Source organism: Tachypleus tridentatus, chromosome 13 (assembly GCF_004210375.1).
Source record: "Tachypleus tridentatus isolate NWPU-2018 chromosome 13, ASM421037v1, whole genome shotgun sequence".
NCBI classification, from domain to species: domain Eukaryota; kingdom Metazoa; phylum Arthropoda; class Merostomata; order Xiphosura; family Limulidae; genus Tachypleus; species Tachypleus tridentatus.
In genome coordinates, this window is record NC_134837.1 from 67,845,315 (window position 1) to 67,860,013 (window position 14,699).

General features: G+C 33.5%; 1 protein-coding gene across 1 annotated transcript in view; it reads left to right on the forward strand.

The window, feature by feature from the left end:
• Nucleotides 1-14,699, forward strand: part of LOC143237860 (kinesin-like protein KIF19) — a 93,357-nt gene that overhangs the window by 10,692 nt on the left and 67,966 nt on the right. The window contains 1 exon segment of the mRNA XM_076477544.1: nucleotides 8,589-8,669. Coding sequence (XP_076333659.1) covers nucleotides 8,589-8,669 — 81 coding nt within the window.

Below are 14,699 nucleotides of genomic sequence, written 5' to 3' on the forward strand. Positions count from 1 at the left end.
GTAAAAGAGTAGCCCAAGAGTTGGCGGTGGGTGGTGATGAGTAGCTTACTTTCCTCTAGTCTTACACTGCTAAATTAGAGGCGACTAGAGCAACTAGCTCTCGAGTGGGATTGTGCGAAATTTAAAAAACAAAACAAACAAACCAAACAGATTGTGACGGAAGAGAAAACGCTAAGATAATTTTTAAAAAACGTGATATTCTGAGTTTGGATGAAAGAAATACATTCACCATTATTAAAACCACTCTCAGAATGCCTCATTTTATATGTTGTGTTTTTCTTATAGCAAAGCTACATTGCGCCATCTGCTGAGTCCATCGAGGGCAATCAAATCCCTGATTTTAGTATTTTAACTCCGTAAACTTACCGCTATACCAGCAGAAGACACGTCATTTTATTTATGTTTCTTTTAATTACTTTCTTTAAATTTAAAGTCAAGCATAGAGCTGTCTGTTTTTTGCTCACCACAGGCATTGAATTCCAGTTTGCAAAGTTGGAAACATGCACACATACCATGGGGAGACCTAAAATATTTTTTATCAAATGAATACTGTGCAATGTCCTTAGTCTTAGAAAAGCTTTCAAAAAGTTTGAAAGTACGCCCTCTATATATCAAAGAATATTCCATTTAATTTAATGGCTGTAATATTTCTAATTTCGATTTTATTGTGTGTGTGTATTTTCTTATGGTAAAGCCACCGAGGGTGATCGAATCCTTTATTTTAGCGTTGTAAGTCCGTAGTCTTACCGCTGTACCAGCAGAAAGCGATTTTATTGTAGTTTACAAGTTACATAACTTACCACTTTTAATAAAAACGTCTATCGCTACCACTTACACTTACCGGTGTCAGATTACTACAACGCAGCAGAAAAGTTCTGTTAGTTTTGTAATAACCACAAAAATCGATTAAAACCAATCATAGAACCACAAAATGTAGGATACAAAAGTTATTAACGTCATCTATTTGTTGATCTTATATCATAATCACTCCATCGTATGGGTCAGCGGACTTATAACGCTAAAGTTCTGGGTTCGATTGCGTGCGGTCGGCACAGGAAGGTGGTCCAGTGTCGAATTTCGATTGTTGAACAACACAAAGTGTAATGACTAGAAGATTTTCTTTAGAGTTCCGATATCCACACATAACCTGAGTGTATAAATGAAATCATAAAGGTGTGGAGTTCTCGTGCGGAAATATCACGTTAAACTATTGATAAGACAATCATATGAAATGATCGTCTTATTAACTGGTGTGAAAGATTACTGCTGAGCGAAGATACAAACTTCGTGTTAATAACGTTGCTGCTACTGTTGTTAGTGTCAATGTTGTTTCAATAGATAATGTGGTTAGGATAGTTCCAGCTGTTTATCTAATCATATGTTTAAATCCGAATAGGGTGGCAGGTGTTTAGGGATATTTCATTAACTATTAATGTAGCCCTCTCCTCTACTACGAAAGTCATTAAAGAGCACATCGTGAAAAAAAAAAAAAAAAAACCGTTTCGGCGTGCATGTGTGTGTGTCTCTACATACACAAAACAGTACTGTGTCGGTCGGAGTAGGGTAAAGTTTTATCCTATGTTTGTTTGTAATTTAGGGTAATTTTGGAGAAGAAGCAAATAACTGTCTATGGAATGTACTGACATTGAAAACTGTATATATGTTTAATATTGATGTATACAGAATGTCCCAGAAATACTTAGTAAACAACTGTCTTATACCTTTATATTCTCAAAATGTCCACTTTCATCATTTATACTGACTTACGAAAGATCTGTAAGCAGAAGTATCCATTACTCCCGATACTCCTTTAAATTCTCTGTAAACAGACGTCTAGTTGTCTTCTGTAGACCTTGAACCAAATTAGTTTCAATAATTTCTAGGCTTCTATAGACTTTGAACCGAAGCAGATTCAAAGTTCTATGGTTTTCTGTACACTTTGAACCAGAGCAGTTCAAGAGTTTGTTATTATTTGTTCAGTGGTAGCAGTACGTGGATTACCCATATTTCTTGATCAATAAGGTAATGGTTTCGTCAGATCTCTCTTTCAGCGCTTTCATTGTTTCATGACGTGGCGAAGTCTCATTTAAACGAGTTTCGTATTTGTGTGCTATCTGTACATTAATTACGTGTTTAATGCTTACACTAAGCTTAACGCATCCTTCCATTTTAACAAAATCGTCTTGTCACTTGACTAACTTATCACAATTAATGTAACGAAACATTTTTATACAATAAGTTTAATAAGTACTTAGAGTGTCCCATTATCTTAATCATAAGTCTGAGGCATACACAGGTAGCCCATTATGGAGCTGTGTGCTAAACAATAAAAAAAAAGACACATGTTTTTGGGACACTCTGTATATATAATCAAGTTATTTTTACAAGACGTTCCTCGAGGTATCTGTGTGGCTGTTAAATATTCATCTGTTATCTTTAGCCGGATCAGTGAGCAAACACCATAAACCTGTAGATATAATATAAGGTATTCGTGAATTACCTAAAACGGAGGAACGTTTGGAAACGTGTAACAATGGTATTGGTAAAATATATGTCAGAAGCTATAATAATGTTAGTAGGCTAGCCACAGATTTGGATAATCTGTTGAACACTTGGTTTGAGCCTGGCATAAACGGGTGGTTGCGGTCTTAAACTCGCAATCTGAGAGTCGCGGGTTCAAATTCTCATCACTGAATATGCTCACCCTTTTAGCTGTGGAGGTGTTAAATGTGAGGATAAATCCTACTATTTGCTGGAAAAAAAATTGGCTCAGGTATTAACAGTGAGAATTCTTGACTAGCTGTCTTCTCTTTAGCTTATCACTGCTAAATCAGTGTAGATAACCATCGTTTATCTTTGCACTTGGAAATTTTTTTGGTGGTGATTACGTCTCTGTCATAACAGATTTTTATTGTTTTATAACCAATTGTCATTTTAAACATTTGCCAATGGAAGTTTCTAAACTTGCCAAATCAGTAGAGAAAATGTCTCCGCCAATAAAACACGAATCGTTGTATATATGTTTCTAGAATGATAACATATTGATTCATTTTAGTGTCATAAGGAATGAAAGAGACGTAGACTTTACAGTTATAAAGTTTCTAAATACAAATGAAATTTGTATTTTACTTTCTGGAAAAGAAGGCCTAAGTTGATATCTATATTATTTAAACTGAACTTCCACTTTCCAGAAAAATAGTCACGTGATTCAATTTAACACATGCAATTAGCAACCAAAAATAATCTATGATTTATATATATACAGAACACATATCAACTGAAGATCAAATGCTTTCATTTAATTAAAATGTAATTCCACCAATAAATGCACTAGCGTGAGTAAAATGTAATTTTACCATTATTAAGATTAAAGGCCTAGAGTTCAATAAATTTGTCGGGTATAGGAAGAAAACTAGTGCGATAGCATAATTAATTTATTTCCTGCTCTGATTTAGGCTTACAGTTGTAGTATATGAAATATCTCAGGTATTTCTTTACCCTTTAATATTCATCAAAAGCTACATATATTGAAGTGCACGTCTGATGTGTATAGCGTGCTCGTGACCTGCTTTGAATGGCAGTGTCCCATTTTTGTGATAGTTATACACTTTCAAGGTTTAGCCATTTTGGCATTTTTATAACTTCCGACGTAATTTTCCGCTGAAAAACTCGTTATGTTTAAATTGATGTGTTTCCTAGTAACATTTCTCGTGTACATTTGGTTTGTTTAGTTTGTTTCGAATTTCGCGCAAAGCTACCCGTCCCTAAGTTAGCAGTACAAGACCAGAGGGAAGGTAATTAGTTATCAACACCTACGGCCATCTCTTGGACTACTCTTTTGTCAACGAATAGTGAGATTGATCGTCATATTGTAACACCCCCACGGCTGAAAGGGCGAGCATGTTTTGTGTGACGTGGATTCGAACCCGCGACCCTCGGATTTCGACCCGAGTGCCTTAACCACGTGGCCATGCCGGGGCTTCTCGTGTAGAAGTATATTTAAACACTCCCTGGGACTGTATCCCAGGAGATTTCCTCAGACTTATACTAATATACATTCTTGTGATATTCTGTATTCCGTAAGTGTACTAATGAGATTATCATGTGACATAAGAAACACACAGTGATAGAGATAACTCAGTTCTGTATCTGTATATTCGTTTATTTCAATCTCATACAGATTTTGCTACGCATCGAACTCTCAGCAAAGAACAGTAAACTTAGGCGACTGAAGTCTTTGTTTTACACTGTTGACTAGAAAATCTGTTTTTTGTAAAACTGTGTAACGTTTTGCCCGGCATCTTTCTTCAACTTAGAAAAGTTAAGATTTACACTAACTGTACCACGTGCTTCAGTCGAATCTCTAATTAGAAAATTAGGGAATTTGAGAACATCCCTGGCACAATGTTTAATAACAACAATCAAAATTAAGAATACTTAACATTAGGTATGAATATCTGAACAGCCTTACAGAACTAGAAATAGGTAAAGTTAATTTCCGTGAACAGCTGACAATTATAATTAGAATATAAAGAAGACTATTCCCTATTCAGGTGTAAATTGAGCTTTATCTTTCGTTGTTGAGATCCAGATGTTTCATTAAAATATTAGTGTTAAAATTATTTACAACTGACTGAAACATACCTAGTTTCTTAAATGTTGAACGAATTTGATGTGAGATGTCAAGTAACATCATGGTGAGTTGGTTCAGTTTAACAGTACATGTAATATACAGCGTAGGTTACAAAATATCATGGTGAGTTGGTTCAGTTTAACAGTACATGTAATATACAGCGTAGGTTACAAAATATCATGGTGAGTTGGTTCAGTTTAACAGTACATGTAACATGTCAAGGTTCAAAAACTTGAAGTTTCCAAATGTCAAATTTTATACTGTTAAAGCTTACGAGCATTTCGTGGCAAAAATACCACGATTACCTTTTAAAAATTAAAAATAAATTTTACTTTTAGGTGTTATCGATCAGAGTTTGGTTTTCTCGACTTTAATTACTGTGTATTTTACAAGCATTCAAGATCACGTGTCTTGGGCATGCAATAGTTTGTTATCGTTACTTTTACCAAATTGTTTAACGTTATATTTTTTCACTTTTGTGACAGTAGTTTTATATTTGTCACCAGAAACATGTTTAATGTTAGTAAGAAACTTAATTTTTGTGATCCTCTTTCTGTTCAGTGTGATAAATTTTGTTTGTTTCTGTTCCTTTTGTTGTTTTGTTGAAATATATGTACATTATAAATATAAATATATATTTCAGGTGAAGTAAAGTTTTCACATAAAGCATCAAAATGTGAAAACACTGTTAATATAACTAGTGCAACACACAGACTGTACAAAATAGTGTAATTTGTTAACAGAGACATATCAAAACCTCTAATGGCAAAATTTAAATTCGAAGTAGTAAACATTAACTGGCTGATAGCAAATAAAAATGTAATTTATAATAAAAGAATTAATCACAGAGATTCAAAATTTACAGAAAATAATATTGACTTGAGTAAATATTGAACATCCACATAAAATCAGTTATCAAGAGAAAAAATATTTAAAATGATCCATATTCTAAACATGAGCAAAATATTCATAAGAAAGAAAAATAGAACCAATAACCAATGAAGATAACTTAAATGAAGTAAGAGAATGAAGTGGAAAACAAAGTTGAATGTACTTGTGACACAGAGAAAAAAACTTCAATTTGCTAAAAAACATATATATAATATAGTTTTTACTTGTTCTACAAATAAATAAAATTATTACACACAGCTATAAGACGTATTAAGGATAAATTTGAGCAGATTGGGTTAATAATAAAATAAATGTATTGATTCTGGCTGAAGTATGGTTTGTTTGTTTTTGAATTAAGCACAAAGCTATCCAATAGGTTATCTGTGCTCTGCCCACCACGGGTATCGAAACCCGGTTTTTAGCGTGTAAGTCCGCAGACATACCACTGTGCCACTGGGGGGCCTAAAGTATAGAGAAATGTTAAAAAATTAATTGGCATTAATTAAGTGGATATTGATAGTTTTATCAGTGTTTGTTTGTTTTGAAATTCGCACAAAGCTACTCGAGGGCTATCTGTGCTAGCCGTCCCTAATTTAGTAGTGTAAGACAAGAGGGAAGGCAGCTAGTCATCACCACCCACCGCCAACTCTTGGGCTACTCTTTTACCAACGAAAAGTGGGATTGACCGTCACATTATAACGCCCCCACGGCTGGGAGGGCGAGCATGTTTAGCGCGACTCGGATGCGAACCCGCGACCCTCAGATTCCGAGCGCATGCCTTTTCGCGCTCGGCCATGCCAGGCCAGTTTTATCAGTGAAGAAAGTATAATAGTTCTGGCAACATTATAGTATGCATTAGGACAAATAAATTGAAACTAGTGAAATCATCACAGAAATTTTGAGTATATATCTGGAAGAAAGCAATATATTTGTAATAGCTAGCTATTCATAAATCATGGAACTTTTCAGTTCGTGAGTTCTTAAATGGGCTAGATATTAAAATAAGAGATAATAAAATGTAAATTGTTGGTAACGTAGAAATGAAGCAACTAGACAAGTACACCGATCAATTCCATATATAAGTTATTTATTTTGAAGACTAGTAAAAGAAAAAGTTATATATAGCAATTTTAAGAACACCTCTAGCATATAACTATACTCTAACATTAAAAGTAAATATTGATTGAAAACCACAAAATAATATACATGTATAGATTGTTTTGAATTTCACGTAAAGCTACACAAGGCCTATCTGCGTTAGACGTTCCTAATTTAGCAGTGTAAAACTAGGTGGAAGGTACCTAGTCGTCACCATACACCGCCAACTCTTGGGTTACTCTTTTACCAACGGATATTTGGATTGACCGCACATTATAATATCCCCTCGACTGAAATGGCGAGCATCTTTGGTGGGATTCGAACACATGATTCTTAGATTACGTGTCGAGTGCCTTGGCTTGATGATGCGAGTTATATGCCTTTTCCACTGTTATCAGTATTTCATAAACAAAAAAAAATTTTTTTAATATTGAAAATCTGTTTCATTCAATTTTAAAATGCGTTTCATTGCATTAGAATGTGTTAAAATGGCCTGGCATTTTAACTCGTAATGTGAGGGTCGCGGGTTCGCATCCCTGTCGCACCAAAGGTGCTCGCCGTGGGGGCGTTATAATGTGACGATCAATCCTACTATTCGTTGGCGGTGAGTGGTGATGACTAGCTGCCTTTCCTCTAGTCTTACACTACTAAATTAGTAGTTGCAAAAATAAAAAAATATACCTCTGGTGATTCGAACATATTTGAATAGGGTGTCCAACATGATTTTGTACGTGAATCCAGTTTTAAATAATAAACGTAAATGATTTACATGGTTTAAGTTTAAGTCGTAAAATTACTATGTTTGCTAATGATGGAGCATTAATCTTAATAATAATAATAAAACAAAATACTTGTTTTTGGATTAAAACATAAAACTATTTTAAATGAGATTGATTTCAAGTTATACATTCATAGTAATGGTTGTATAAATAATATTAATAATTGAAAATTTCGGAAATTCGAAAATTTATGTTATTAAATATTTAGGCATAAAAATTGATGAAGACTTTTAGTTTAAAACAATATATTAAGAATTTGACAAAACTAAAACTTTAAATCTATTAATAAATACTTTTTAACTTGTAAACTCCCAGTCGTTAAGAATTCTTCATTTCTCATTGATACTTTTAGTAATTCGGTATAATATTTGATATGATCCGACTACATTAAGATTAATTGTTTCATTATGTAATAATATTATACAAATATAATATATAATTTTAAAAACAAAACAATTTATAAATGATACACTTTACTAAATATGTTATCTATAAGGTAGTTACTGATATATTGATTGTTGTTATTAATAAAGAATAAAACTTATTATTTACAAATATGAAAAGTATGTTTATAGTCAAGCACAAAACTACACATTGAGCTACCTATGTTCTCTGTCCTTCACAGTCATCGAAACCCGGTTTGTAGCTGTAAGTACGAAGACTTAATGCTGCGCCAGTGGGGGAGGGAAGAAATAAATATATGCTTATATCCTAATATAGTTTATTTTGATTAACGAGACCACTTACGGCCGTTGTGGCAACTTAGGTGCGTAATGGATGATTCTATGGCAGATTTACCTGTTCTGTTAGAATGCATAGTATTTTAATACATACATGGATATTATACATAAACAATTTTGTTATACCAAAAATATCTAATAATTTACCTTTAACGGTAAAATTGAAAACATTGCAAGTAAATTTAAGGTAAGAAATTTTTCTTTAGAATATTTTTAAATTAATAAATGATTTTTTTTGTTAAATGTGGGCTAAAATGTCTTAGATAAATTAACATTTTAATGCATTGTATTTATAATATAATTTTCATTGAATTGTATTATATTGTAATAACAATATTTAAAATTATTCAAATAAGAAATATATATCCGATACTATTCACCTTATGTTTTGCTCTAAAATATATATATATTTCATAATTTCTCGTCACTTCATTAATTTCCTCGTAGGTAGCGCTCCGAATAAGGCCAATTTTTCCGGACGAATTGTACAAAGGAGCGGGTCATTTGGCCCACAAAGTGGATAAAAAAGTTAGTAACCTTTACTTTCAGTAATGCTTACATAACCCTTATACAAAATTTTCCATTTTATGAATAAATTGGAACCTTCTAGAATGATTTTCACGTTAAAATAATTCGTTTCAATGTTAGATTGAGAGCCAGATTGGATAAAATTGTCAGTACTTTTCAGGCATTAGTATTTGATAACTGCATTTTAAAACTAACATATTTTGTCTTTTGTATTTATATTTATATATCATTCAATTATATTCGATCGTATCTGGTTACCTACAGGTTTCTGTTCTGACCTGATAGTAACTTCATTGTACAGCTGTTACTGCGAAAATAGTTAAACTGCTTAAATTCGGTAACTCCTGAGGCGTAATAACAACTGTTTATGGGTAAAATACTTATTGTCTCATTAAGCCCACAGATTTCTAGAAAGAAATAAAACTATGAACGTTGCTTAGAGTTCTAACAAATGTATATACTTAAGGGTCTGACCCATGAGTACAAGTAATTGAAATAATTCTACACATTTATATAACTATCATATCACGTGTACAGAAGTAGCAGACGACAATTTTTGTTACTGTCATATCACCTACCATAGTTTTATATGTAAGCACTAACTAAACAAAGGATACAGCTAACTTTACCAGACTTCTGTGTAGTCACTAACTGAACAAAGGATACAGCTAACTTTACCAGACTTCTGTATAGTCACTAACTAAACAAAGGATACAGCTAACTTCACCAGACTTCTGTGTAGTCACTAGCTGAACAAAGGATACAGCTAACTTTACCAGAATTCTGTGTAGTCACTAACTGAACAAAGGATACAGCTAACTTTACCAGACTTCTTGTAGTCGGTAACTGAACAGACGTTATAGCTAACTTTAGGAGACTTCTGTGTAGTCACTAAGTAAACAATGGATATAGCTAACTTTACCAAACCTCTGTGTAATCAATAACTAAACAATGGATATAGTTAACTTTATCAGACTTCTGTGTAGTCACTAACTAAGCAATGGATCTAGTTAACTGTACCAGACTCCTGTGTCGTCACTAACTGAACAAACGATACAGCTAATTCTACCAAACTTCTGTATAGTCACTAACTAAACAATGGATATACTTAACTTTACCAGACTTCTGTGTAAACACTAACTGACAAAAAATGTAGCTAACTTTAACAGACTTCTGTGTAATCACTAACCAAACAATGGGTATAGCTAACTTTATCAGACTACTGGGTAATCACTAACTAAACAATGGGTATAACTAACTTTATCAGACTTCTGTGTAATCACTAACCAAACAATGGATATAGCTAACTTTATCAGACTTCTGTGTAATCACTAACCAAACAATGGGTATAGCTAATTTTATCAGACTTCTGTGTAATCACTAACCAAACAATGAGTATAGCTAACTTTATCAGACTTCTGTGTAATCACTAACCAAACAATGGGTATAGCTAACTTTATCAGACTTCTGTGTAATCACTAACCAAACAATGGGAATAGCAAACTTTATCAGACTTCTGTGTAATCACTAACCAAACAATGGGTATAGCTAACTTTATCAGACTTCTGTGTAATCACTAACCAAACAATGGGAATAGCAAACTTTATCAGACTTCTGTGTAATCACTAACCAAACAATGGGTATAGCTAACTTTAACAGACTTCTGTGTAATCACTAACCAAACAATGGGTATAGCTAGCTTTATCAGACTACTGGGTAATCACTAACTAAACAATGGGTATAACTAACTTTATCAGACTTCTGTGTAATCACTAACAAAACAATGGGTATAGCTAACTTTATCAGACTTCTGTGTAATCACTAACCAAACAATGGATATAGCTAACTTTATCAGACTTCTGTGTAATCACTAACCAAACAATGGGTATAGCTAATTTTATCAGACTTCTGTGTAATCACTAACCAAACAATGAGTATAGCTAACTTTATCAGACTTCTGTGTAATCACTAACCAAACAATGGGTATAGCTAACTTTATCAGACTTCTGTGTAATCACTAACCAAACAATGGGAATAGCAAACTTTATCAGACTTCTGTGTAATCACTAACCAAACAATGGGTATAGCTAACTTTACCAGACTTTTGTGTAGTCGCTAGCTGAACAAAGGATACAGCTAACTTTACCAGACTTCTGTATAGTCACTAGCTAAACAAAAAATACAGCTAACTTCACCAGACTTCTGTGTAGTCGCTAGCTGAACAAAGGATACAGCTAACTTTACCAGACTTCTGTGTAGTCACTAACTGAACAAAGGATACAGCTAACTTTACCAGACTTCTGTATAATCACGAACTGAACAAAGGATGTAGCTAACTTTACCAGACTTCTTGTAGTCTGTAACTGAACAGACGTTATAGCTAACTTTACCAGACTTCTTGTAGTCTGTAACTGAACAGACGTTATAGCTAACTTTACCAAACATCTGTGTAGTCACTAACTAAACAATGGGTATAGCTAACTTTATCAGACTTCTGTGTAATCACTAACTAAACAATGGGTATAGCTAACTTTATCAGACTTCTGTGTAATCACTAACCAAACAATGGATATAGCTAACTTTATCAGACTCCTATGTGATCACTAACCAAACAATGGGTATAGCTAACTTTTTCAGACTTCTGTGTAATCACTAACTAAACAATGGGTATAGCTAACTTTTTCAGACTTCTGTGTAATCACTAACTAAACAATGGGTATAGTTAACTTTATCAGACTTCTGTGTAATCACTAACCAAACAATGGATATAGCTAACTTTATCAGACTTATGTGTAGTCACAAAGTAAACAATGGGTATATCTAACTTTATCAGACTTCTGTCTAATCACTAACCAAACAATGGATATAGCTAACTTTATCAGACTTCTGTGTAATCACTAACCAAACAATGGATATAGCTAACTTTATCAGACCTATGTGTAATCACTAACTAAACAATGGGTATAGTTAACTTTATCAGACTTCTGTGTAATCACTAACCAAACAATGGATATAGCTAACTTTATCAGACTTATGTGTAGTCACTAACCAAACAATGGATATAGCTGACTTTATCAGACTTATGTGTAGTCACTAACCAAACAATGGATATAGCTAACTTTATCAGACTTCTGTGTAATCACTAACCAAACAATGGGTATAGCTAACTTTATCAGACTTCTGTGTAATCACTAACTAAACAATGGGTATAGCTAATTTTACCAGACTTCTTGTAGTCTGTAACTAAACAGACGTTATAGCTAACTTTACCAGACTTCTTGTAGTCTGTAACTAAACAGACGTTATAGCTAACTTCACCAGACTTCTTGTAGTCTGTAACTGAAGAGACGTTATAGCTAACTTTACCAGACTTCTTGTAGTCTGTAACTGAACAGACGTTATAGCTAACTTTACCAGACTTCTTATTGTCTGTAACTGAACAGACGTTATAGCTAACTTCACCATTGTTCTTGTAGTCTGTAACTGAACAGACGTTATAACTAACTTTACCAGACTTCTTGTAGTCTGTAACTGAACAGACGTTATAGCTAACTTTATCAGACTTCTGTGTAGCTAACTTTATCAGACTTCTGTATAGCTAACGTCTCCTGGTTTCTGTTAAGTCGATATCCAAAGATTTAGGAGTTTAATTAACCTCATCAGATTATTTTCTAGTCGAACGTTGGACAGCAGTTGTGGTTACACGTAACCAGACTTCCTTAAAGGTAACAACTGAGAAATAAATATCGGTAATGGCTCTGGACCTCTGTTTGGAGTTATCAATGTGTAGAGCAACCATTCATTTGTGAGTGTGATAACAAGACAACGAACAAGTACCGTGTTAGAGACAGTTTCTTAATATTCACTATACGAGTAGACAACTTCAAGTTTTAATCGTGTTTTCTTTTCTAACAAACTGATCTACTTACTTTAATGTCTGTTGTAAGTTTATTTACTCATTGCCATGGTAACATCGATTTTCCCATCAAGAAATTCATGGATAGTTCTGTTTGTATTACATATCTGTCTTTCGGACTCAAGTGGTGAAAATTATTCTTTGTGTGGTAATAATTGTAGACATAATTTATTAAATATTAATAAGGTTGGTAACATGAGTACACAACCGAAACGCCTATACAGAAACGTTTTAACGCATTGAACTGAAGCTATTTTCCACACTGAAATATTATTTATTTTCACTAAATGCCTAAACTTCAGTTTATTTCTAGATTTATACATTACTGTGTTAGAACACGATAAAATATTCTCTTACTTTCCATTTTCTGTGGCTAATTCTTCCATGTCGTCGTAGAATTTATATTTCAACACTATGGTAATACTTCACTGACCCCTGTTGAAAACTGAATAAGCCAGGATGAGAATAGTTATCATTCTTTACAATTCCCATATATTTGGACGAAGGGCATAGTATAAGGGTTCTGATCGAATGAACATACTGATCCAACTTCGGGTCCTAACTGTATAGAAAGAAGCTTGCTTATGGTACTGGTATATGCTAGAAGAAATTATTTTAGTGGCCCTCCACAAATAAACCTTGGTAAAAGCAGTGTTTAACACTATATATTAAGTTTTGTTGTTATGCCACAGTCTAAAAAACGTAGAGAATTGTCAGTAGAGCAGAGAGTTTGTACAAAAGCTTCACGTGATGCTGGTTGGACAAATTGGAGCAGACTTGAGAAACACTGCAAGTACACTCTAGATAGTGAGACCAAGACAGGTAAATTTAAAAATAGGAAAGGAAGAGGCAGAACACCAATACTCAGCGATAGTGATATTATATATCTTTGTTTATGTAGCTTTTAGGACAGAAAGAAAATTGACACTGATCTCAAGCATGAGATAAACAACCATGTATCAAATGACAGAAAAGTGTCCAGATCTACAGTATCTAGAACACTCAACGACAACTGAACATTTGGTCATGTAACAATTTTAAAACAATTACTTAGATCTCAAATATTGTCAATAGACCGAAACTGGCTAAAATGTACAAAAACTAAACTACTGATGATTGGAAAAGGGTGTTAAGAATGGGTGAGTGGAAGTTTGAAAAATTTGATTCAAAGCGTAGTTTGTACATCGAACGAAAGAAAGATAGAATATACTTATCTCAATGCATAGCACTTACCATGAGGCAGTGTGATGGTTTGGAGGTGTTTTATGCTGAGGTGGCAGGAGATGTTTACAAAATAGATGAAATAATTGACCAACACAAGTACCATCAGATACTGATCTCTCATGGTATACTCAGTGGTTTGTTTATTATAGGAAAAGGATTCTACTACCAAGAAGATAATCACCCAAACACTAGCCCAACCTATGAATAAATTACGTAGCCAAGAAAGGAGCTGCTGGAGTCATTCAAACGATGTAATGGTCCCCCACAGAGTCCTGATTTAAACTCAACTGAGCAGATCTGGGATTTGATAGATCAAAAACTTGACATATCGAAAGTTACTTCCAAAGAAAATTTATGGAAATGTGTTACAGACACTTGGACTAAAATCCCACTTTAAATATGTTAAACAGTGCCAGTGAAACTGTCTTCAGTTATTAAAGGAAAAGGTGGGGATACAAAGTATGAACTGTTTGTTGAACTCAAGCATTTCCACTGAGTCTCTGTTGTACTATATATGAAGATTAACACAATTTTATGTTTCATCTATGATTTACCTTCCATTATTTTTAAAAGTAACCTGATATCTAATCTTTGATTTAGTCTTAACACTTTTGTTTTGCACAGTACTGTATATCATTAATGGTAAAAATTTTGAATTGTACCATTCATTAGTGAAAACTGGTCTTTGAATGGGTTGAATTAAGCTGACATTCTGTTACTTATTCAAGACGTACTCTACAGTTTATCACCTATGAAACAAACACTTTTAGAATTATCAATTATAACACATCATATCGTATCCGAGAAGCAATTTTATATCCACTAGGATTTGTCATATCGTGACAGAGGATCACATTTATATCATATCATAGAGGATCACATTTGTCATT